Source organism: Cantharellus anzutake (assembly GCF_015039405.1).
Source record: "Cantharellus anzutake strain C23 chromosome Unknown EI90scaffold_133, whole genome shotgun sequence".
Lineage (NCBI taxonomy): Eukaryota > Fungi > Basidiomycota > Agaricomycetes > Cantharellales > Hydnaceae > Cantharellus > Cantharellus anzutake.
Genome location: NW_024067083.1, coordinates 51,719 through 78,351, shown reverse-complemented (window position 1 = coordinate 78,351; position 26,633 = coordinate 51,719). Strand labels below are relative to the sequence as shown.

The 26,633-nt window shown below is 49.5% G+C and overlaps 2 protein-coding genes across 2 annotated transcripts; both read left to right on the top strand.

Moving 5' to 3' along the window:
* Positions 1 to 780: 780 nt before the first annotated feature.
* Positions 781 to 1,351, top strand: EI90DRAFT_2946480 (uncharacterized protein; the record flags this gene model as incomplete). Its single annotated transcript, XM_039055342.1, has 2 exons — positions 781 to 956; positions 1,114 to 1,351. 2 exons carry the CDS (start codon positions 781 to 783, stop codon positions 1,349 to 1,351), a joined length of 414 nt encoding a protein of 137 aa, XP_038908854.1.
* A 5,655-nt stretch (positions 1,352 to 7,006) lies between these two features.
* Positions 7,007 to 7,709, top strand: EI90DRAFT_3021931 (uncharacterized protein; the record flags this gene model as incomplete). Its single annotated transcript, XM_039057723.1, has 2 exons — positions 7,007 to 7,250; positions 7,345 to 7,709. The coding sequence occupies 2 exons, from the start codon at positions 7,007 to 7,009 to the stop codon at positions 7,707 to 7,709; spliced, it is 609 nt and encodes a 202-aa protein (XP_038908853.1).
* Positions 7,710 to 26,633: the final 18,924 nt, after the last annotated feature.

The window sequence follows — 26,633 nt, the reverse complement described above, 5'->3', positions numbered from 1 at the left end:
GTCGAACTGGGGGGGGACTGGAACTGTAAGATAGATAGTAATCATGGGTAGTATCTACCTGAAGTGTGTAGCTCACTTGTGTGGGTTGCCTTAGTCCCAGTCCATCAAGAGTATACACTTTAATAAGCTATATATTTCAACAGGGGAGTAGTTAGGCCCTCTCCCTCTGTCCTCATTCCAGGGTCAGGTCAACACACCCATTGTGTGTTTAACATGTGCCCATGGCACCTAAACATGCCTGCACAGGCAAACTTGCTTCTGCAGTGAGAAAAAACGAGCAGTTTATTAAGAAACTGCAATCTCCTATCAAGGGAGATTGTCAGGGACAGCTCTGAAAGTGGTGAAGTCCCAGCACGGGGGACTTGATGGGATGAGTAGCAGCTATGCATAGTGGTGGTCCTCATCTGGCAATGCTGGGAGCTGTAGTCTCCATCAGCGGAATGCATGTGTCTCATGATGTTATCACGAAGCTGGCCAAGTGGCCCCCCTGCAAAAATCGCTAAGCCACTCACCTTACTTACAAAGAAAATGGCACCCAATGAATTCAGGTGGACTCCTGAAGCTGAGGAGGCAATGCAATGGCTCAAGGACTTAGCGGTCAATGCAGCACTGATCTGCTCATTGGACTTTGAGTTGGCTTCTCAAGTTAAGCCCAAAGGCCAGTGTGATGGTGATCTAGGGCTGGTTATGATTCAAGTGGACTCTTCTGTGGTTGGCATTGGATGGGTTATCCAGCAGCGCCTCGAGGAGGACAATTACCCCATTGTTTTTGGCTCCATTATGTTCAACTCTGTGGAAAGTCGTTATTCACAGCCAAAACTTGAGTTATATGGTGTACTTCATGCATTCAAGGCTGAAAGACATCATCTATATAATATACATTTCAAGTTACAAGTGGACGCATCTGCTCTAATCCAGATGATAAATTCCCCCAACTTGCCCAATGCCGCTATGACGTGATGGATAACCTACATCCTGTTGGAGATCAACCTCAAAACATGTATTTACATATATTTGTGCCGACAATTCTATTTAGTAGTCTACTCTCATCTGGTCCGACCCTGGCCCTATTGTGGCCTCATCCTATGGTTTTCTATACATCCTGATGTTCAGCTTTGAGATTGAACATAATCCAGCTGACAAGCACAAGGCCCCAGATGGATTGTCAAGACATCGGCAGGCAGATGAGGATTCCGACTTCAGTGATGGGGAGATTGCCATTGAGGAGGGTGTAAAGTTCCTCAAGCTGCTAGACCTCAAACAAGATGAGGATTTCTGTGAGATGTCCATGGCCGAGTTCCTGACTGAGGAAATCGATCCCTGTGAAACCTCCAAGATCAATGAGACCTGACTTGATAGATGCAGAGGGGAATGCATGCCCTAGAAGTCAGATGGGAGAACCCCACCCATGTTAAGTGCCTGATAGGTGGAACCTATCACATCTGTGAAGGAAGAGTAGTCAAGGACAACCCTAATGGGTCCAGGCCAGATCGCATAAGGCATGCCCACCGAATCGACGAGTACGACTCTGAGCAGTACTGGCAAACCATATTAAGGTTCCTATCAACGGGAGTGCCCCCTAGTGACAAGAAGGAGGCAGCGAGGCTTCTCCACTGAGCCAAACAATTCCTCATTCAGGACAGAGTACTTTGGAAGCGGAATGGTGACAAGCCACTCCTACAAGTTGTCTTGAGTATTGATATTGGACATCAGATCATAAGGGATGCGCACGATGGCAGTGGCCACTGGGGATGCGACCCCATGTACTTCAAGATCAAGGATTCATATTGGTTCCCAAATATGTACAAATTCGTGGCAGAATACTGTCACGAACCCACCCAGGGAAGATCCGAAATGCTACCCAGGTGGGTGTGTCTGATGGAGCTTGATGTTCCGGGTCGTCCAATGGTGGGTCGGAGACAGACTGGAGGTGGGGTGGAGCTCCGAGGGTGATGGGGTGTTGAAGGGACTCGGCTTCAGCGACTCAGAATGGAGTGCTGTGCCTGTTACGTCCTCATTGTCCCCAATTTGTCAGGGGGACTGGCAATGGAGGAACCAAGGCCACCAGTGGAAGGGGGCCAGAAGCCCCCCCTCACTACTTAATGATGGAGGTGTTAGCAAGGGTCAATCATTTTTCACGTGATTTGTTGGGTTTTATACCAAGGTGCCTTTAGACGTGTCTGTCACTCAGCTCTTGGTTCAAGATGGAGCAGCAGGCGAGTAGAATGCGATAGACGTCGTGGAAGAGGGTTTGGATTCAAGGACTTAATATTATAACTGGGGGAACTATTTACTAGAGTGGTACATGCATACATATAGCAGAGATAATTGGATCCGAAGGTAAACAAAGGTTACCAAGGGGAAGGAGAAGTAAATAGAAAGACTCCACAGGACAAATATAGAATAGGCAAAAAGCCCGAATTATGTCTGAAGTTTGTGGAGTGGGAGGATTAGAAACCAACTGAATGGTAAGGCCTGGGCCCATCTATGAGTGAGCAGGGGACTACAGGGGAAGACATCTGGAAAGGTCCAGAGCCCAGAAGTTGTAGTCCAGAAGATTGGGGTTGTAGAAAATGTCAAATGATAAAACAATAAAGAATAACATGACCAGAGGTAGGGTAGGAGTGGGGAGGTACCGGAGATACATGACCGGAGGTGCGGAGACTGTCATATCCCAGAATCCTGACCCCATACTCTCTCACCCCACTACACCTTCCTAACACCTCATCATCCCCTACACCATACCTCCCCACTTTCCAAGTTACCTTCCTCCCCAACTGTCTCAACTCTGGCCTGGACTTCAGCACATTCGCCCTTGGCCATCTCCATTCTGGAACCTTGGTCCCAAGTCAGAACATTCGGAACCTCCAGATTTGCTTGGACCTCCTGATGGTTTTCTGACATCTTGTTATATACTTCTAAACCATTCCTCTTCCCATTTCATTCAGTGGAGTCACCCAACATTCTTCGGATATGTAACTCCGGCTTCGGAGCTACCCTTATCCTCTGGTGACCCCGCTCTCATCATCTTAAATTAGTCACCTTCCATTTGTAGTCCGACTGTTGTCTTCTTTCCATTCAGTCAGCTAACTCCCCCTTACCCATTTCTCGTTCCCATTTATCCTCCGGCCTTCTACTCCGCCCTCCTTGACCTGACACCTTGGTTTCCCATCAACGAATATCGTTCGGAACCTTTTGGTATCTGTTGGTATCACTCGGACTTTGACTAAAGTCCTTCTCCTTCCTCCCTCTATATATACATGTAGGTTGTACGCCAGTTCTAATCTCAACTAAAGTTACCCCAAGTTCCCCTATGAGTGATTCCTGACCCCCTCCTACAAGACACCTCAGACCTCTGAAATGAAAGGACTAACTGAGATGCAACAGAGGCACAGCGCTCCCTCCGAGTTGCTGAGGCCGCATCCTTCTTAGAGCCTCTTGTACCACCCAGCAGACTTGGGCTTCCTGGAGAAGCTTTGGTCCACTACCAGAGCTCTCAGAACCTGTTATGGAAATGGGATTTTCCCATTTTTAGCCTCTTATGGGCTCTATGCAGTATAATATCACGTGACATGTAAATAATAACAACCGAACCAACTACTATCACCCAAAACACCCGATGTCCATGTTATTGTAAACCCCACTGTTACAACATCTGTTACATTAATTGTAACATCTTCTCAATGTCACGGCCCCCTCCTGCACCTGGACGCTATAGAAATGGGCCAATTAGGCCCCATTTTTATAACAGAACCTCTCTAGTTGAGCCCATCTGCACTCAGATGTCAGGAACGTGTTGGACACGTATCTGGATGATCTGCAAGGCATGCAAAGTCATCTGGGCTCGTAAGGTCGGAGGGGTGGGACTTCAGCTTCAGTGACTTGGGTGGAGTGCTGTGCTTCGTTCTTACGTTGTTGTCCCAATTTCAGACAGGGGCCTTACAATGTAGAGAAGAGACAAGGGGGGAAATCCAAGTTGATATATGAACTGAGGTACATCTGGTGTAACCTACACATGTTATAAGCACAAGTAACTAAATGGACCAGCCCAGAAGGAGTGGTGGATCAAGTGCGATATTAATGAATGAAGAAATGGACAAATGGTTAATGTCGGCAAACCTTGCCAACAAAAGGAAATAAGGAAACAAAGAGTGACAAAAGGGGAAACAATAGCCCACAAGCAAACAAAGAGAAAAAGGCCATCCGGCCGTCTAGCAAGCCATCTGGCTGGCAGGCGGACAACAATGAACCACTCGAACGGCAACCTTGGTTGGAAGGTACACACACAGGGAGAAAGTGTGGTTGAGGGTGACAGGTGGATGGATGGATGGATGGATGATGGTGGTAGCAGGTGGGATGGGCCAAGTGGCAATAGGATGCGTTGACGGGAATGGTGGATATGCTGGGTCGTGACATCAGATCACGCCCCTTTCAGGTTTCTTGACAGAGACCAGAAGTAAGAAGGAGGGTGGATAGGCAAGTTGAGGGTTACCAACAACAAGTGGATCCATATCCTTTGAACAAGAGGTCCGAGGAGGTGGAGGTCTGGTAGGGGAGGTCTGGAGGTGATGCAGATGTAGATGGGTGGAAGAGCAGGAGAGAGTTGAAGGAGGAGGTAGTCCTAGGATTGTTGGCATCGACCGGAGGCAGCAGAGAGAGATTGGGAGGGCTGGTGGAGGTCATAGGAGTCGTCTAGGACTAGGGAAGAGGGAGGTGGCAGATCTGGGATATGACAAATACTGCTGAACTTGTCACAAATGCCAGTTAAGATCTGTTAATAAAGATACCATCCCAATCCAGCCACAATATGTGTGGACTCTCTTGTGACGTTTTGATGCAGACACAGTAGCCATGCCACGAGGGAAAGGAGGCTACAAGCACCTCATAGACTTCACTGATAATCTGACCGGATGGACTGAAGCGAAGCCACTCAAGAATATCAAGTCAGAAAATATTGCCAAATTCCTATTCGATGTTATGTGTCGGTATGGCTGTATACAGCTCACAGTAGACAATGGGAGCGAGTTCCATGGTGCAGCACAAGTTCTCATGGACAAGTACAATGTGCCCATCTGTCAGGGCAACCACACCTGACCATACAACCCCAGAACCACCTTCCCTAACCTCCCCCCACTTCCCTCATCCTCCCATCTTTCACAACTACAGCCCGCATGCGAACCCGTGGGAAAAATCACATGGGTCAAGGCGAGCAACTCGCCTTAACCCATGTGACACCTTTTCCGCATCGCGGGAACATGCTCGGCTTCTACCCATAGTCACGCTACGAACTGTACAGTACATTTCCTTTTATAGCAGCCAAGCAGGGAATAGGGAAACTTACCCTTCTTCTCAACTCAATCCCCGCTTAGGCAAGTTGTAGCTACCTTCCATAATACATGACAACTCAATCCCCGCTTAGTGAGTTTGAGGAGCTTGGGATAGGATCCGGCACCTGGCTGCCTGGGACACCGCGAGTGTCCAGCTTTGAGGTAGGGCTGCCCCCGGACGGAGGCCGGGCCCTGACACCATCGTAAGAGCTTCAGCATACAACCCTGCCACTAATGGAAAAGTCGAGCGCAGACATGATGTCTGGATTGAAAGTATTTGGAAAGTGCTCAAAGGCCGCACCAATGAGTGGCCCAACTTTGTAGGCTATGCCCTTTGGGCAGACAGAGTTACCACTAAGTCCACAATGGGCTATTCCCCCTACTACTTGCTGTATGGACAGCACCCGCTTATGCCCTTCGATGTCATGGACAGGATGTTCTATGCATTGGATTGGCCTTCTCTGTATACAACTAAAGACCTTCTAGCCATGAGAATCTGCCAGATTAGCCAGAGAGACGAGTTCCTTGACTGGGTGGTGGCCCAGAGCTACGATGAGAGAAAGAAGGCAGCTGATAGGTACTATCACCGCCACACTGCCAGGATGAAGGACAGCGACTACCAGCCTGGAGAGTTTGTCCTTGTCGCAAATGAAAGGATTAAGCTGCAGCATGACCAGAAGGGCCAGCCATGATGGTTTGGACCATATATGGTAGTCAAGAGGCTCCGCAGTGGTGCCTTTGTTTTGCAAGAACTAGATGGGATGGTCCTCAAATGTCCAGTGGCATGGAAACGAGTCAAGTCATACCATTTTAGAAATAACAAAGAACCAATAATCCGAGAACCCGTTAAGCTTTCCGAAAGTTATGAGGAACTAGACAATGAGGCAAATTACGCATCCTACGCCACTAAGTCCAGGCAGCCGACTCTGCCCAAGCCCTGGGAGCTCAAGGGCGAGAAGCTAGCTGAGTATTGGGAAGAGAAATACGAGCACATGTGCACCAGGGCCGAGAATTCAGACCTGAGGTTCCCTCCAAGCCAACATGAATATGAACTCAAGAAGTTCATTGACGAAGACGCACAATTCTGGGATTTTCGCTACACCACTCAAGACAGGGAAGATGGTGACTTGAAACGGTTCAAGACCTTGCCTCCCAGCTGCCCTGACTATTTGATTGGCTGCCCTGGGACGGAAAGGGCTCTTACATTCCTCAGAATTCTTATTCCACACAAAGCGATCCTGAGCATGAGTTAGAAGTTAAGTTATTATTGGGCGAGCCAACTATTGAGGTTATACACTCAAACAAAAGCCCCATGGCTATTACCACTCTCGCCACTGAGCCCAGTGGCCTGACTAATGACGAAATGCCCTTAAGAACAACACAATGAAAGCTTGACCACTACCCCCTGTTTCCCTTTGAGTGCTCCATGGCCTACAGCAACTCTAACGCACCACACACATGTCGCAGTAGGAGTCAAGAACACTATCCATGCCGCTCACCAGAACCCACCTGTGAAAGATATGGCAATCGAGGCCCCAGTCGATATTCCCCACAAGGAAGAGGTTCATCATATAGACCTCAAGAAGGCAGATGTGCCTTCCGATGATCCCCCCATCTGACAGCAAGAGACAGATAGTGAGCACACCATACGAGAGCTCCAAGCCAAGTTAGACCAGACCATGGTGCTGGTAGACAACAAGACAGCACCTAGAAGAACGGCATTGCCATCCCCTAGGTCAACTTCGGTGGCACCACCCATTCAGAAGGCTGCACCACCCACTGATAGTTCCATTGAACCAAGCAAGATGCCCATAGTCTTAGTACCGCGCACCCCTGAGCTTCCTCAATGGAGGCAGAGGCCTGGCAAGTGGACTGCTGCACCCCACTTTGCTGTCAGAACAAAGAGATGTTCATCTGTCAGAAGTCACCACCATCAAAGAGAAGGTTGAGGAAGAACCCAGGAAGCCACCTGTTCCATACAATCTAGTGCCCTGTCCTCCCCACCTCCCCTTCATAGGATCAGACGAAGACACTCAGGACCTTATCAACCAAACCCTCAAACGTCTCAATGAGCTCACAGATTCAAGTTTCCTCCTCAAAAGCGCTCATGAAGGATGGGCAGATATCTTGTTTAATAAGCTCAGCAATCTAGAGACCCTCACTCAGCATATTAATGAGCACACAGTGACTCTCATGGATGGGTTCAAGCAGACATTGGCTAATGTGCTTAAAACCTACAGCTTGTTTGAGCTTGAATTCAAGAAGACAGTCGATGCAGCCCAGGTGATCCAGGCTATGTTTCTTGCCCTCCATGAGGACACCCTTTCTAGTCACATTGAAGTTCTCGTTGGGAACAAGGGGGGTCAGTTATGGAAATCCTAAACATCATGTCCCTTTTTAGGATTAGGGCAATGTGCGAGACCCCCCCCCCCCCCCCTTCAATTCAATCAGCAGTATCCATCATTTCTGTCATATCCATCCATGGCCATCACCCTCCACTACCTCCAGTCCTTCCGGATTACCTCCACTCCTTCGTCACTAACCTCGGAGCCTCCAGATTCTGCAACCACCTCCGACTCCCCTGATGGTCACCACCCCCTCAATTCAATATATTACCTATGCCTCCCTAACAGTAACTCGTGAAAAGTGATAGATGCTCCATGGGCTCCATGGAATTTCATGGAGTTCCATGGATTTTCTGACAAATTACATGACTTTTACAGCCTCCCATGGGTGGTCATGGGCTTCTGTGGATGTCCATGGAATCCCATGGATATTCATGGACTCTCATGGGTGCCCATGGGTGCTCATGGACACTGTCAGAGACCAGGTTGAGACGAGGGAAAGTCTCCATGGCAGAGGGCTTTGGCCTCAGCGACTTATGCCAGGAGCGGACCTCTCTTCAAAACTTGGTGAGAATGGCAAGCTAATGCTGGAAGAGCATAAGCGCTGTTTCGACAGGAATCTTTGTATGTTTTGCGGTTTGTCTGGCCACATGGTCAAGGACTGCCCAAAATCATCTTCTCACATGTCTAAGGCACGAATTGCCCAAACTGCACACTCTACGGCTCCTCCTGTAGAGCCAAAAAATTAGTTTGCGACTCCATGGACTCAGCACAAACCCGGGGTTGCGTTACTCCCTTGCATGCTATCAGAGAGGTTTGCTTAAGTGCTGCCTCAATATCCGAAACATCCTCCCTCACCATTCCCATTTCTTTTGTCCCTTTTTCTTCTTCTATTCTTTCTGAAAATGGTCTACTCTCTCCTCCTCTGTCTCTCCCTTCTGTTGTTGATTCAGGAAAACTGTTTTCTCCAAATGGTCTACCTCCTCATCATCTGTTGCTCTGAATCCTTTGTCCTCACTTCCTCTTTCTCCTTTGTCTGTTACTTCTGTCCCTCCTATTAATAAAAACATCCCTGATGCGCAATACCAAGCTCTCATTGATTCAGGATCGTTGGATTGTTTCATTGACGAAAAGTTCGTGATTAAAAACAACCTGTTGACCTATCCAGTTTCACCTTTGTCCCTCTGCTTGTTTGATGGGACCACAAATTCTGTCATCACTAAAGCAGTGGACATAAACCTCCATTTTGCTTCCGGTAACATCACCTAGACGAGTTTCTACATCACCTTGTTGGATGTTACTTGTTCCATGGTTCTAGGACACAACTGGCTCACCTGCCACAATCCGTTGATTGACTGGGTAAAGAGCAGTATCTCGTTCCGAACCTCTGAACATACCAGTCCTGCCTCCATGTGCACCCCTCAGTCGCATCCGGAACTTATTCTGCCTGTTGACTCCACTACCCCAATTACACCGATTGCATCTGACGACCAGGCTCCCTCCATCAAGTTCATTAGCTGCTCTGCATTCGCAAAGTTGTGCAAACTCGAAGGTTCTACTTCATATAGCCTGAGCACACTCCTGTTAGAAGCTAAGCTTCGTGCTGCTTCTTCAGCCTCCAAAAGTGTTGACCTTTCGGCCGTTCCAGAGCAGTACCACGAATTCACAGATGTGTTTAGCAAGAGCAAAGCCTCTATACTAGCGCTGCATTGTGAATATGACTTAAAGATCGACCTTGAGGAAGGCACATCACCACCCCTAGGGACCCTTTACTCCCTCTCTCCCCTGGAACTTGAAGCTCTTTGCGTGTTCTTGGAGGAACACTTAGCTTCCAGTTTCATCCGCCTGCTACATCCTCCCATGCAGCACCAGTTCTCTTTGTCTGCAAGAAGAATGGTTTGCTCTGCCTTTGCATTGACTTCCGAGGACTGAACAAGATCACGAAGAAGGATCGTTATCCACTTCCCCACATATCAGATCTCCTTGACGCTCCTAGCCATGCCAAAGTCTACACTAAACTTGACCTCCACCATGTGTACCACTTGGTCTGTATTGCTGCAGGCGACGAGTGGAAGACTTCCTTTCGCACCCGCTATGGATCCTACAAATGGCTAGTCATGCCGTTTGGTCTGACTAATGCCCCTGTGGCCTTCCAACGATTTGTCAACATGATCTTCGCTGACCTCTTGGATGTTTCCATGGTTGTGTATCTGGATGATATCCTCACTTACTCTGAGGATGTTGCTTCTCACCAGGAGCATGTCCATGAGGTTCTCTGGAGACTCCATGCTAACAGCCTCTACACCAATCCAAAGAAATGCAAATTCCACACCGATACTATGGAGTATCTCAGCTACTGCTTATCTCCAGTTGGACCCACCATGTCTGTGGAGAAGGTTAAGGCTGTTCAGGACTGGCCTGAGCCCTGTAAGGCTAAGGACATCCAGTCCTTCCTTGGCTTCGCAAACGTCTATCGGTGTTTCATCCACAAGTATTCTGACATTGTAGTACCCTTGACATGGCTCACACATAAGGATGCTCTGTTAGAACCGGGCGAGCGACTCAAGGGGAGTGCTGTGCCATTGCTGTTTGTCCATTTGGTCCTTAATTTCAGAAGCAGTGAGCAGGAAGTCTCTAGGGGGCATTTCTGGTCGATTTTAGACTGAGGGTCCAAAATGAGTATGTACAAGCGCCTGTATATAGTGGAGAGACGAAAGCACAAGGAAATCAAAGGGAGTCTGAATCGGAACAAAGGCGTCCGAACGGAGACAAAGGGATGACAGAAGTGGAGCGGTACCGAAGGTCATAGGTTAGACTCTGTGGTACATCTGAAAGGAGATAGGGAGGGCAAAGCCCAGAGGGGCAGGAGGATGAGGTGAAGTGGGGATGATGACTAACTGGCTAAAATGGAAGGAAGCAGTAGTCCAAATAGGGATGAGGGAAAGTGCGAAAGATACATTACAAGCGGCGAAAGTGCCGAGTATGGTCCGTGAAGCTCAGAGGTTGCAGAGCTTATGGAGGTTGTGGGAGGTGGGGTTGAAAGTCCAAGGAATATTGGCAATGGTGTTTACGTAGAATGAGGTCACCAATGCAATGGACTTAAGCCAAGGTGGAGTCAAAGTCTGAGGTCGGAATCATGATGGAATCTCGGAGCGAAGGTATGGGTGGTGTCCGAGTACGAGGTACGGGACGGTGGCAGAAGGTCGTAACTTGGTGGAGGTTTGGCAGAAGAGGGACAGAAGGAGAGGAGCGAGGAGGGGAGTGAGAAGAGGAGTAAGAGGAGGAATGATGTCAGGTCCAAAGGTGAATATCGGAGCAGATGGAGGTAGGGTAGGAGAGGGACAGATGGGGAGGAGGTGACATGAGGAGTGAGGAGGAGTAAGAGGAGGAGGGTGGTGAGAGGAGTGATGTTCAGTCTGAAGGTGGATATTGGAGCAGACAGAAATAGGGTAGGACTCTGGAGGTGATGAAGTGGAGGGTCCAGGAGTCGGATTGGGGTCGGGTTTGTATGGATATGACATACTCTATGGCTCTTCTCTGACAAATGTCACTCTGCTTTCCATCTTCTTAAAGATGCCTTCACCTCTGCCCCCATCCTTACTCATTGGGTGCCTGACGCTCCGCTCATTGTGGAGACAGACGCTTCCAATTATGCAGTATCAGGGATCCTCTCCATCCATTGTTCTGACAGAGAGATATGCCCTGTCGCTTTTCGCTTGCATACATTGTCCCTGCCGGAGTTGAATTACAACACCCACGATAAGGAGCTCCTTGCAATACACAAGGCATTTAAAGGCTGGCCTCATTATTTAGAAGGATCTGGAGACCCAATCAACATTGTCACTGATCACAAGAATCTCGAATACTTCTCCACCATGAAGCTCCTGACGTGGTGTCAAGCCTGTTGGTCTGAGTTTCTATCACAATTCAACATGATAGTCTGCTTCCATCCTGGAAAACTCGGTGCCAAACCTGATGTGTTGACTAGACGTTGGGATGTCTATCCCAAAGAAGGGGATATGGACTATGCTCACGTCAATCTGCAGAACTTCAGGCCCATTTTTTCATCGGAATTTCTCGCATCATCCCTATGAGCTACCTATCTGGCTGCTTCCATTATTGAAGCTAGTTCCATGGTCAATACAGAGACATTGCACACGGACATCATCTCCACACTTCCCTTGGATACTTTAGTATCTTCACATCTCTCCTCTCCCATACCTCCCGACTCTCGTTGGTCACTAGATGCTGAAGGCCTGTTGAGGCTGGATCACCGCATCTATGTTCCTGACCTGAATGATCTCCGACTTCGGATCTTGCATAATAAACATGATCATCCGCTTTCAGGCCACTTTGGCCAGAATTGGATGCTGGATCTGATTCATCGAGATTACACCTGGCCCGGAATCCACACCTTCATCAAGAATTATGTCTCATCTTGTACATCGTGCACCTGTGCCAAGGTCCCTCGTCACAAGCCTTTCGGCTTGTTGAAACAACTCCCCATCCCTGAATGTCCTTGGAACTCCATATCCATGGATTTCATAGAACAACTCCCCTCCTCCTCCGGTTTCACTTCCATGCTGGTCGTCGTGGATCGTTTATCGAAGCAATGCATCTTCGTCCCCACATACAATACCATCACCTCACCAGAGCTGGCAAAGTTGTTCCTCCTCCACATGTTCTCCAAACACAGAGTTCCTTCCCATATCACCTCCAATAGGGGTCCAGAGTTTGTTTCACATTTCTTGTGTTTGCTTGGTAAAGCCCTCAACATCTGCTTCCACTTCACCTCTGGTTATCACCTGGAAGGAGATGGACAAACTGTCATATCCATCCCTGGCCATTGACTTCCACTCCCTCCGATTCCTCCGGTCTACCTCCGCTCCTTCTTCACTAACCTCGGAGCTCCCGTATTCTGCAATCACCTCGGTACCCCTCGATGGTCACCACCCCCTCTTTTCAATTTACTACCTATGCCTCCCTAAGTACGGAGCCCTGAAGGCTTCTGGACAGCTCCAACGTCTGCTAGTGCACTCCCGCCTCCACTGGGCAATACACTTGCTTGCCCTGCAAGCCCACCTTTGGGCCTATCCCTCCTTTCCATTTCTGGGTTATCGCGTTAACCCCGTAACCCGACTTGTCAGTAATATTCAATCGGCTAATGTCTAACCCCGTTAGCTCCGCTCTGCTCAGCTCCGCCATTTGCGGGCCCACCCTCATTGTAACTATATATATACTCAACTTGTACATAGGTTACACCTCAGTAATAAAATCGACTAGAGTTTACCCCCTTCAGTTCTGGTTGCCAGTTTAGTAAGTTAGGGCACAGACGTGTTACTTGGCACAGCGCTCCTGGCATAAGTCGCTGAGGCCGAAGCCCTCTGCCACGGAGACACTCCTTCATCTCAACCTGGTCTCTGACAGTATTTTATTACTCCCTGACTAGTACACGTCTTGTATGGCACCAAAAGCCCCTTGCACTCGTTCGCAACTACGCACATTAGTTCCCAACTCTGCCTCACCATCCCCAGAACCCTCACAGCCTGGTCCTAGTCGATTGGTGAGAAACCCAGTTGAGTTTCGTAGCTTTTCTAATCTAGAAACCCCTCTCCCATCGACTCCGATCATGCATCCCGTTAGGAATCGATCACCAGTTGCAGATTCCGATTTCGGAGACACCACAGAACAACCCATAGACCCTGTTCACTTCTTTGGACTCGGTTCCGAGGTCCCCGACTTCGTTGACCCTCCTCCTGCTGATCCTCCCATCCCCACTGTCCCAACTGCTGACGATGCCGAACCCATCCCCAATGTGGCTATTGCACAATTAGCCCAAGCCATTGCCAGCTTGGCTCATCACACCGGATGCCCACCACCTCCACCATCCTCCACTCTCCGGACCAAGGTCCGCAAGCCCAAACAGTTCAATGGGAAAGATCCCCAAGAACTCCGAGTATTTCTGGTCCAATGCGAACTTAATTTCCAGGACCATCCCCTTGCTTTTGGTAGCGACTGTGCTAAGGTCATCTTCACGCAGTCCTACCTCAAGGGAATGGCCCTCGATTGGTTCGAGCCGGATCTATTATTTGATCAAAATTCTATGCTTCGTCCGCGATGGATGAATAACTATCAAGAGTTCGTCAACGAACTTCAAACCAACTTTGGTCCTCACGATCCTGTGGGCGACGCCGAAGTTCAACTAATGACCCTGGACATGAAGGACGGGCACCACATCAATAAATATGTCGTCGAGTTCAACTGACACGCCTCTCAACTTCATGGTTACGGAGAAGCTGCGCTTCGTCGTTTTTTCTATAACGGATTGCCGGAATGTATCAAGGACGATATTGCCAGAGTAGGTAAACCTTCTACTCTTTCGGAACTTCGCACCTTGTCGCAAACTTTCAATGCGCGCTATTGGGAGCGTAAATCTGAAGTTACACGTCACACAAAACCCTCCTCCTCTAATGTTTTCAACAAGTCCACCGCCGCTTCTCGTTCCAATCCCATCCCTTCCTCCTCCTCTTTCAACTCCGCTTCCGGTAGCAAGCCTCCGAAGGACAATAAGAAGTCCGAGGCCAGCTCTGCTAAACCGGACCTTTCATCAAAACTCAGAGACAATGGCAAGCTCACACCACAAGAGTGTAAGCATCGTCTCGATGAGAAACTTTGTATGTTCTGCGGCCAGTCTGGCCACATGGTCAAGGACTGTCCCAAGTCTTCTTCTCGCATGTCTAAGGCCCATTCGGCCCAGACCGAGGAGCAAGGATCCGCAGAAGCAAAAAATTAGTCCGCACCCCTGTGGACTCCACACAGACCGGGGGTTGCGATTCTTCCCTCCGTGCGCTCAAAGAAGTGCATTTAAACACGTCTTCCATCTCCGACTTATCCTCCCTCCATATTCCCGTTTCTTTTTCTCTTTCAAATGGTCTATTTTCTCCTCTCAATGTTGACCCTCTGGTTAATGTTCTACCCATTGTAGATAGTGTTGCTGATGTACCACTCTCTCCTCCTCCCCCTCCGACTATTTCAGTAGATCGATCCACCTCTCTCCATTTCTCTTCTTTCTCTTCTCCTGTCCCTTCTCCATCCAATGATAGGACACAAAATAAACTTTTCCGCTCCTATGAGAACGTACCCGCACTCATAGACTCTGGGTCTTCGGACTGCTTCATTGACGACACATTTGTAAAGAAGTTGGCCTTGAAGACATATCAGATTAAACCCCTACAACTACGCCTATTTGATGGTAGCACCAACTCGATCATAACCCGTGCCGTTGATATTCCCCTCCGCTTCGCTTCTGGAAACATCACCCCCACGACTTTCTTTGTCACATCGCTGGATGGATCATGTTCCCTAGTCCTAGGACACAACTGGCTTACCCGCTACAATCCGTTGATTGACTGGGTCTCAAGCAGTATTACGTTCCGAACTTCTGAACCTACCAAGACAGTTACTCCGAGCTCTCCCCCATCATCTCCGGCACCACTGCCGTCATCCGACATCCAACCATCTGATGTTCTGCCAGCACCTCAGTCACAGGCTCCCTTTCCTCCGTTACCATCTATCGAGTTCGTCAGCCATTCCGCGTTCACGAAGGCTTGTCAACTTGAAGGATTGGTATCCTTCAGCCTAACCATCCCTTCCGAGGACAGCCACTTGAGGGCTGCCTCATCCCACACTGATTCTGTTGACCTCTCGGCTGTCCCGAAGGAGTATCACAAGTTCGCAGATGTGTTCAGTAAGAGCAAAGCCTCGACACTGGCACTGCACTGTGAGCATGACCTGAAGATCGACCTTGAGGAAGGCACTTCACCACCCTTGGGTACTATGTACTCTCTCTCTACTTTGGAACTCGAGGCCCTCCAGGCATTCTTAGATGAACACCTGGCCTCCGGGTTCATTTGTCCTGCTACTTCCGCTCACACGGCACCGGTCCTCTTTGTCTGCAAGAAGGACAGATCCCTCCGTCTTTGCGTTGACTTCCGAGGGCTGAACAAGATCACCAAAAAGGATTGCTACCCACTTCCCTGCATCTCCGACCTCCTTGATGCACCTAGCCGTGCCACAGTCTACACCAGACTCGACCTCCGGCATGCTTACCACCTGGTTCACATTGCAGCAGGCAACGAATGGAAGACTTCCTTCCGCATGTGCTATGGTTCCTATGAGTGGCTTGTCATGCCATTCGGTCTCACAAATGCACCCGTGGCCTTCCAGCGATTTGTCAACACGATCTTTGCCGACCTCTTGGATGTTTCTGTGGTAGTCTACCTAGACGACATCCTTACCTACTCGGAAGATATGGCTTCACATCAGGAGCATGTCTGAGAAGTTCTTAGGAAACTCCGCAAACATGGCCTATATGCCAATCCGAAGAAATGCGAATTTCACACGGACACTACGGAATATCTCGGATACTGCCTTTCTCCTTCCGGACTCACCATGTCCATCAAGAAGGTTAAAGCCATCCAAGATTGGCCCGAGCCCTGTAAAGTCAAGGATGTCCAGTCCTTCCTTGGCTTCGCTAACTTCTATCGGCGTTTCATCCACCAATACTCCGACATTGTGGTTCCCTTGATGCACCTTATGCGTAAAGGAGCCCCCTGGTTATTCTCTGATGACTGTTGCTCTGCTTTCAACACCTTGAAAGAAGCCTTCACTTCTGCTCCTATCCTGACACATTGGTTACCTGACGCCCCCCTCATTGTAGAAACCAACGCCTCCGATTACGCGATCTCCGGAATCCTGTCCATCCATTGTGATGACGGAGAGATTTGCCCCGTTGCTTTCCGCTCTAGAACACTCTTGGCGCCGGAGCTCAATTACGACACCCATGATAAGGAACTGCTCGCCATCCATGATGCGTTCCGATCATGGTGTCACTATCTTGAAGGTTCATGTCAGAGACTGGATTATAGTCGGAGTCTGAAATACTGTCAGAGACTGGATTTTGTCAGAGGCTGGGATATTGTCGGTGTCGGAGATTGTGGCAGAGGTCTGTTGGAGCGCGCACGCGCGGATATGCGGGCAGAAATATGCGGCGCATCCGGAAGCGCTGTTCAAGGTTAGCAGAGTGGGATCACGGCCTCAGCGACTCAGGTGGAGCGCTGTGCCCTGAGCTTGACGTTTGGGGGAGATCCCGTATTTACAAACTGACACTTACAGCGGACTTCAAACCAGACTTGTGGGCGGAGCGGACCTGTAGGAGGAGCGCGGACTCTGCGAGCACGGACTCAGAGGGGGGAAGCCCCCTTTGCAGAAGGAGAGACTCAGACCAGACAGGGGGGTACTCTAGTTGATTTTAGACTGAGGTCCCCAAAAGTATTTACAAGGTATATAAATAGGCAAGAGGGAATATAGAAAGGCCGGTCAGTCCGGCGCGGTCCGGTGCGGAGATAAGCGGGGATTGTCAAACTAAATAAGGACAAGAGCCCAGGAACCGGAAACGAGGAACAGATCAATAAACAATAAGTGGCAAGGGTTATTGATGAATAACTGAATGAGATCAATAACCTAGTGCCAATAAAGAGGGGATCAAATGCCGATATTGGCAGGGAAGCAAACAATAAATGGCACTTGGCAAGGAATGAATGATAAGCTGCCAAGTGACAAATGGCCAGAGGAAAAGCGGAGGTCAGCGTGCGGCGCCGATACAAGTCCGAAATAAGCGGGGTCGGTGCGGTGCCGACACAAGTCCGCGAACAGAGGATGATCTGCCAGCACTGTCACACAAGGACAGCATGAAGGCCAACAGAGGTGCAGAGGGGAGTGGGAGTGTTGGCCTGACCAGAGGTGTCAAGGGCAACCAGAAGTGGCCAGAAGGTGCAGAGATGGGCAGAGGGTGCGGAATGCACGGAAGCGGGGCATGGCTGTGACCACATAGTGGGAAGCGATGAGTGTGGTTCAGGTGGAGACAAGGCAGGCATGACTGAATGCCGGGAGCACCAAGGGCTCAGGAACTGGAGGTAAGGTCGGAATACCGGCAGGGTCTAGGTTCTGATTATTGGCCAAGTCTCACGCAGTAAGGCAGGGGGCCAGACATGGGGTTGGGGGCTGGTTAGGATGGGTTTCGGGTCGGCGGATTCGCCTATCGGCATTGATTCGCCACTGACGGAGCCCCAGGATTTGTCGGTCGTGACAGTTCAGGAACTCCAATTGACGTCGTTACTGACCACAAGAACCTCGAGTATTTTTCCACCACCAAACTCTTGACCCAGCAGCAAGCCCGTTGGTCAGAGTTCCTCTCCCAGTTCCACATGACTGTCCGATTCCGTCCCGGAAGACTCGGAGTAAAACCAGATGCGTTGACTAGATGCTGGGATGTCTATCCCAAAGAAGGGGATATGGACTACGCTTGCATCAATCCGCAGAACTTCCAACCGGTCTTCACTTCGGAGCAGCTCACTGTGTCCTTACAAGCCACGTTCTTAGCTGCCACAGTAATCCGAGCAGCCGTACTCGTCGACACAGAGGCTCTCCACCGAGACATTCTAGCCTCTCTCTCCTCCAATACCACAATCTCTTCTCATCTCGCTTCCCCTAACCTCCCCAATCCCTGCTGGTCCGTTGATGCCGAAGGCCTGTTAAGGCTGGACAACTGCATTTACGTTCTGGATTCCAACGATCTCCATCTCCGCGTTTTGCAAGACAAACACGACCACCAACTTTCTGGACACTTCAGTCAAAACCGGACTCTGGATCTAGTACGTCATGAGTATACCTGGCCAGGCATCCGTAACTTCATCAAGAGCTACGTCTCCTCCTGCACTTCTTGTGCCCATGCCAAAGTCCCCCATCATAAGCCTTACAGCTTGCTCAAACAACTCCCCATCCCCAAACGTCCTTGGAACTCCATCTCCATGGATTTCATCGAACAGCTACCCTCCTCTTCCGGATTCACTTCCATCTTGGTCATTGTGGACCGCTTGTCTAAACAGTGCATTTTCATTCCTACCCACGATACCATCACCTCTCTGGAACTGGCCAAGCTCTTCCTCCTCCATGTGTTCTCCAAGCATGGAGTTCCTTCCCATGTCACCTCCGACAGGGGTCCGGAGTTTGTCTCTCATTTTTTCCGTTCACTTGGTAAGGCCCTCGACATCCGCCTCCACTTCACCTCCGGTTATCATCTGGAAGGAGACGGTCAGACCGAACGGATGAACCAGATGCTCGAGCAGTACCTGCGCATCTACAGTAACTATCAGCAGGACAATTGGTCTGAGCTCCTGCCTCTCACGGAGTTCACATACAACAATGCTCCGAATGCCACCACAGGCATCTCTCTGTTCTTCACCAACAAAGGCTACCATCCAAACATCACTGTTCACCTGGAGCGAGACCTAACATCAGTATGTGCCTAGGAGTACTCTGTAGATCTCGACTCCCTCCATCACTTCCTTTGCAAGGAAATGCACCTCACTCAGATCTGTTATCAGGGCCCGGCAGACTCCTGTCAGAGTCCTGCCCCAGCTTTCGAAGTAGGAACCTCGGTCTATGTAAAGGCCAAGTATTTCCGCTCCACCCAACCTTCCAAAAAGCTCTCCAAGAAAAACCTCAGCCCATTCGAGATCATTGCCCATGTAGGAACTCACTCCCTCACTCTCCACCTGCTGGAAAACATGCGAGCCATTCACCCGGTATTCCATGTCTTGCAGATCGAACCCTCCATCCCGAACATCATTCTGAACCGCCACCAGCCACCTCCGCCTCTGTCAGGGACTCGTCCGGGGTCGAGGGGCCCGGGTGTAGCATCCGGGGCTGAGAGCCTGGCAGGGGGTGGATCGGGCATGCATACTGACAGGCCTGATGCGGGACAGTGGTCCCTGGCCACTTAGACTGAAGTGGAAAGTTGTTATTATCATTAAAGGAGAGATATTGTACTACTTACCTGAAGTGGAAAGTTGAGAAGAAGGCTACTTCTTCGGTTCCCACTTCAGGTTCATTTATATACATGCGGCTTAGATCACATGATGGGTGCCACGTCACCCTCGCACACAGCCGTAACCACCTGGGTATCTCCGTGGGAGATCCTGAGGGCATCCAGTGCAGGCACACATACTGGGCACAGCAGGAAGTTGCCCAAGGTGCCCGGTCCGTGTCATATCCGTACAATCCCGACCTCCGCTCCGGGCTCCCGGAACTCCGAACCTGACTTCCGGAGTCCTACTTCCCTTCCGTCACCTCCTCCTTGCCGACTCCCAAGAGGTTATCCCACCTCCGGCTTGGACACCACCTTCGGTCCGACTCCGGAACATTCCGGGTCCGACCCCAACCTCAACACCTTCCAGACGAGTACGCAAAACCTATGCTCCCGACTCCGGACCTCCACTCCGGAATCCTGTTCGCGTCTCTGTCTCTGGAACCTCCGGTCTTAGCTCCGACCTCGGACTTTGACCCCACCTCCGCTTATACCCATTGTATTGGTTAGCTCATTCATTATGTTTGCCAATATTCCGGAGTTTAACTTCCGAGTTCGGACTTTCCGGACTTATGTCGGACCTTGCAACTATGTCACGACCATGCATTCCGGCCCGTTAGCCACCCGTCCCGATGCCGCCCGAGCCTATTCCCGCTGTGCGAGCGCAAGCACGAGCCCCGACCTCAGCCCTATCCTCCCTGAGGGCTCCCTGCTCACTCCCTCTCTTGCCCCTAGGCTCCCCTACACCTGGCCGACTCCCCCACAGCCACACCGACCTCCCTGCCCCGAGTCCGCCTCTGGTACCGACCTAGCGTGACTCCACGACATCGCCTACTCCGCTATGATACCATCGCCGCTATCGCGGCCCTACACCCCTTCGTTTATTTATCTGTTATTGTTTGTTTTGACCCTCGGTCATTGCCGGCCACAGTGCGGCCAACCCCGCTCGTTGTTCCTATTTGCTTCCGGACCCTTCGGCCTTCGGCCCGGGTCCGCTTCTATTCATTCTATCTTCATATATATATCCTGTATACTACATTATAGTACCTCAGCTCTAATATCGACTTGACCACGACCCCAAGCCCTGACCCCAACAAGGCAGCCCCAGTAAGTTCGAAATGGGGGCCAAGAGACAACTAGGGGGCACAGCACTCCCTTTAGAGTTGCTGAGGCCAAATGCCCTACCCTCGGGCCTTGTCTGAGGCATCGTGGCCATCGCGGCCCTTAGCGGTCCGCATCGGCGACCTTCAGTGCCCGACCCCAGATCAGTATCTAACAAACTATTGCATTGTCCTATTCAATTCCGCTATTCTCCCTCATTCCTATTTGGGCTGCTGCTTCCTTTCTATTCAGTCAGCTAGCCATTCCCCACTCCCAACCTCCTTCCTTCCTCCTTGGGCCTTGGCCCTTCATTCCTCCTTTGAGAAACACCATTGAGTCAAACCCTTGACCCTCGGTGTTGTTCCTCTTTCCATCTCCCTTTGTCTCCTTTCGTCCTACCCTTGCTCCTTTTGATTCCGGACCCCTCCTTATATACAATGTACATAGTAACTTGTAACCTCAGTCCGAAATCGACCTGAATTCCCCCCAAGAGACTTTCCCTCTGCTAGATCCGAAATTAGGGACCCCTAGGACAACCAGCAATGGCACAGCGCTCCGCATGAGTCGCTGAGGCCGAGGTCCTTCCATGCTAAGTCTCCGATTCCGCTCCGGAGTCGTCCGAATCCGCAAGTTCTAACAGTCCGGGTACATGGTGGGCGCACTGCAGATGGGTCAATGGTACATTGATACAAAGAAAGTCGTCCATGTAGAATAAAGAGAGAATAAAGAAGAAGTAAGATAGGGAGAAAGTGAGGAGGGAAGAATGAGGAGGGAGGAAGGGAAAGGGGGAGGAGGTAAGGAAGGGTGGACAGCAGGGTACCGGGTCAGCTTGGGCCAGGTGGAGTTGGGTCAGGTGGGTGTGCCCTGACAGCCTCCCATAGAAATCGAAGGCAAGATCGAGTTCGAGATCGAGGAGATACTCGACTCCAAGATCGACTGACGTAGGTGCAACAAGTTGCTCTACCTGGTCAAGTGGCTAGGCTATGAAGGGACCGACGAGGAGACACAATGGCTCCTTGCTGGTGAACTCGATCACGCCTCCGACCTCGTCGAAGTGTTTCACTCTCAGTACCCAGATAAGCCTGGACCCGAAGCCCCTTAGGAACCCTGACTCCTCTCCCATCTCTCCCTTTCTCTCCACTCCTCACTTCCGTTTTCATTTTTTTCTTTCTGTAAGTACAGCTCCCCTCACCTTACTAATTCTGGGCCTTCAAGGGTTCAGGCCTAAGAAGGGGATACTGTCATATCCATCCCCAGCCATCGACTTCCACTCCCTCCGATTCCTCTGGTCTACCTCCACGAGTTCAACACAGAACTCAATGCCATGTTCCAGGACCCCAACCAGGAAGCCACCGCCTGGCAGAAGTTGGCAGGCATCCGACAGGGGAGTGACTCCGTGGACAAAGTCATCCAGGAGTTCGAGATACTGGGACCCACCTTGCAACTAGGCAACGTTGGGCTTGTCGACTGTTTTGAGCAAGCAATCAACACCTGGCTCTGCGAGAGCATATATCGCCTCCACCCCATGCCTACCACCTGGGCCAAGTGGAAGCACGAAGCCACCCTCCTCATCAGCAAACCTGGATGCGGAGGCCTGAGAGCTCATAGAGCTCATAGAGCTCTCAGAGTTTCAGTACTTTGAAATTGCAGGTCTGTCAGAGACCAGATTTGAGATGAGGGAGAGTCTCCGTGACGGAGGGCTTTGGCCTCAGCAACTTATGCCAAGAGCGCTGTGCCTAGTGACACGTCCGTGCCCTAACTTACTGACTGGCGATCAGAACCGAAGGGGGGTAACTCTAGTTGATTTTATTACTGGGGTGTAACCTATGTACAAGTGGGATATATATATGGTTACAGCGAAGACGGGTCCGCAATTGGCGGAGCCGAACGGAGCGGAGCTAACGGGGTTTAAACATTAGCCGACTGAATATTACTGATGAGTCAGGTCGCGGGGTTAGCGGAAAGGCAGGCGATAACCCAGAAATGGAAAGGAGGGATAGGCCTGAAGGCGGGCTTTGCAGGGCAAGCGAGTGTATTGTCCAGCGGAGGCAGGAGTGCACTAGCAGACATTGGAGCTGTCCGGAAGCCTTCAGGGCTCCGTACTTAGGGAGGCGTAGGTAATAAATTGAAAGGAGGGGGTGGTGACCATTGAGGGGTACCGAGGGGATTGCGGAATATGGGAGCTCCAAGGTTAGTGAGGAAGGAGTGGAAGTAGACCAGAGGAATCGGAGGGATCGGAAGTTGATGGCTGGGGATGGATATGACAGTATCCCCTTCTTAGGCCTGAACCCTTGAAGGCCCAGAATTAGTAAGGTGAGGGGAGCTGTACTTACAGAAAAGAAAAAATGAAAACAGAAGTGAGGAGTGGAGAGAAAGGAGAGATGAGAGAGGAGTCGGGGTTCCTAAGGGGCTTTGGGTCCAGGCTTATCTGGGTACCGAGAGTGGAACGCTTCGACGAGGTCGGAGGCGTGATCGAGTTCCCCGGCAAGGAGCCATTGTGTCTCCCCATTGGTCCCTTCATAACCTAGCCACTTGACCAGGTAGAGCAACTTGTTGCGTCTACGTCAGTCGATCTTGGAGTCAAGTATCTCCTCGATCTCGTACTCCATTTCGCCTTCGATTTCTATGGGGGGCGGAGGTGGCTGGTGGTGGTTCGGAATGATGTTTGGGACGGAGGGTTCGATCTGCGAGACATGGAATACCGGGTGAATGGCTCGCATGTTTTCCGGCAGGCAGAGGGTGAGGGAGTGAGTTCCAACGCGGGCAATGATCTCGAATGGGCCGAGGTTCTTCTCGGAGAGCTTTTTGGAAGGTCGGGTGGAGCGGAAATACTTGGCCTTTACGTAGACCGAGGTTCCTACTTCGAAAGCTGGGGCAGGACTCCAACGGGAGTCTGCCGGGCCCTGATAACAGATCTGAGCGAGATGCATTTCCTCATGAAGGATGTGATGGAGGGAGTCGAGATCTACGGAGTACTCTTGGGCGCGTACTGACATCAGGTCTCGCTCCAGGTGAACGGTGATGTTCGGATGGTAGCCTTTGTTGGCGAAGAACGGGGAGATGCCTGTGGTGGCATTTGGAGCGTTGTTGTATGCGAACTCCACAAGAGGCAGGAGTTCAGACCAATTGTCCTGCTGGTAGTTACTGTAGATATGCAGGTACTGCTCGAGCATCTGGTTCATCCGTTCGGTCTGACCATCTCCTTCCAGATGATAACCGGAGGTGAAGTGGAGGTGGATGTCGAGGGCCTTACCAAGTGAACGGAAAAAATGAGAGACAAACTCCGGACCCCTGTCGGAGGTGATGTGGGAAGGAACTCCGTGCTTGGAGAACACATGGAGGAGGAAGAGCTTGGCCAGTTCCGGAGAGGTGATGGTGTCGTGGGTAGGGATGAAAATGCACTGTTTGGACAGGTGGTCCACGACAACCAAGATGGAAGTGAATCCGGAAGAGGAGGGTAGCTGTTCGATGAAATCCATGGAGATGGAGTTCCAAGGACGTTTGGGGATGGGGAGTTGTTTGAGCAAGCCGTAAGGCTTATGATGGGGGACTTTGGCACAGGCACAAGAAGTGCAGGAGGATACATAACTCTTGACGAAGTTACGGATGCCCAGCCAGGTATACTCACGACGCACTAGATCCAGAGTCCGGTTTTGACCGAAGTGTCCAGAAAGTTGGTGGTCATGTTTGTCTCGCAAAACGCTGAAGGAGAGAACGAAGGAAGGTCAGTTGGGAGGTTCAAACGAGACCACCACCAAGCTGTTCCCTGGTTCTTTAGTTAGGATGGGGAAGTGTACTAGTGTTATTTATTGTAAATATAGTACCAATCCGAGTGTTTTGGCTAATTCTATTTTTATGGGTTAGTTTTAAAGTTCCTGGGAATTGACTTACAGATAAACCGAGCCCTGCGGAGCTGTTTCTTTATTGAAATTTATTAATTTGTCTAGGTGTAATTCTGTGTAGCGTTGTTTAATTTGGATTTAAACTTGAATTTAATCTTCTACTTGGTGAAGTTTCAAAGATTCTGTTCAGTTAATGAATTTGGATTGTGTCTGGAGTGTCCCTTGGGTTTATTTTATTTTTGTCTTATTTTATTGCTTGTTTTAACAGTAGCAAGATAACTGTTTTGTGTTTACACTTTGAAATCTGGAGTGTTAACCAGCTCTCCTGTTGAAATATCTACTTAATATTTCTCTCCTTAATTGCTGCCTTTTACTACAGTGGCAATCTTAACTGTATATCACTTTTTCGCACTGGAGTGACAACCAGAAATGCTTGAGAAAAATAATACTCTATTTTCTTACTTCTCTGAGGGGGGCAAAAAGTCGCAGAAAGGGTCTCCCTTTTATACTCCTTGGGTCGCCTTCCTTTTTCACGCTCTACCTTCTATTTACAGGATTTATTTACAGTGTATTTTTCTCAAACTGAATAAAAAATGAAATTTTCATGCTATAGTTCTACTGCGCTTTTGCTGCGCTGAACTGCGGTTCTACTGCGGTCAGACTGCGCCTAGAATCCTTATTGTCCTCCCTCACCTAAGCTATTTTAATGGTTAATTAGAACTTGGCTGCGCTGCATTTGCTGCAGTTACCTATTTCAAATTCCCTATATATACCATTAAATTTGCTATGACTCGATGATTCTGAATTCAAACTTCGCATTACTATGCGTACGGCTGTGCTGAGACCTTCAGCTGATTTATTCCATTTTTATTTAGTGACATTTAGTTAAAATGAGACTGAAATGGTAAATGAGTGAATTATTCAGGTTTAAAACTGAAAGTAAAAGTTGCTAGTAGTCAAGAATTACTCAAATGAATGTGTTATAGCTCTCCACCTCATTAGAATATCGTTCCCTAAAATTCCCGCCATGGTCCATCGTAGTTTAGTGGTTTTCGTGAATTTCGTTCATATTCCTTGATTCCCCTTTGTATTATCACATTCTAATCCTCCATATGTATTGTTCGTTGTTATAGTAGGTCGTCCTTGAAGATATCATATTTTTATGTATTTTATTTAGGACTCTGGACCTCTTGAAGCTGTTTTCCCGCGCGTTTTCTGGTTTCTAACTTCATGTCCCTATATCTCATTCATTTCTGGATGTTTTCTCACGTTCTTGGTATCATAAATTTTCATTTATTCCCACCTTTCCAATGGTACTAAGATTGTGTCCTATTTCCTGGTATTCGTTGAGTTAGCAAAAGTTTGCGCGCACATTCAGTAATCACGTGCGTCATTCCCATAGTCGTTCGTATGCGGGCGCCGTTTCCATTTAATTGTTCGGGATTTATGATATGCACGGGTTTTTATTTCTTTCATATGGGCTTCTGTGATTTATTTCAGATTTTTTTCTCATGATCTAAGGTTGTTTTGCACTTTCCGTGCTTTGTTTTGACCGGGCTCTTCCTTATTTGGACGGAAATTGGTCTTCGCGATCTGCCGAAGTGCGGATCTCGGTTCTGACGGCCGGTTCCCTGCGCATCGCCACCCTCACATGTCATTACACATGATGCGGATTTCTATATTCCCGTCATGGGTATAACTTCACAACGGCTGGACCGTTTGGGCTGAAAATTTGCATAACTATAGTTCCCCATTTTTAATAATTTCCGTGTAAATTTCGTTGTATGTTTTAATTATGGATCCTACGCAAACATTGTCTTTTCCCTGAGCTCGGACTTTTGATGTCGCTATTCCCGTTATTGGATATCTTATTAACACATGATCCTTTTATTATGAAAATTTGGGAGGATTAAGATTAGATCCCTTCCTTTCTAATGGGCTATCAAGCTTGTCTCGGTCGTTACTAGTTAATCTTCGCGCTTGCCTTTTAGACATTGTCCTCGTTTTGCAGGAGTTTTAGTCATATCTCCATCGTTTATAGGTAGTTTCCCCTGTAATTACTCTCATTGGTTCCTTTTGGAGGACATCTACA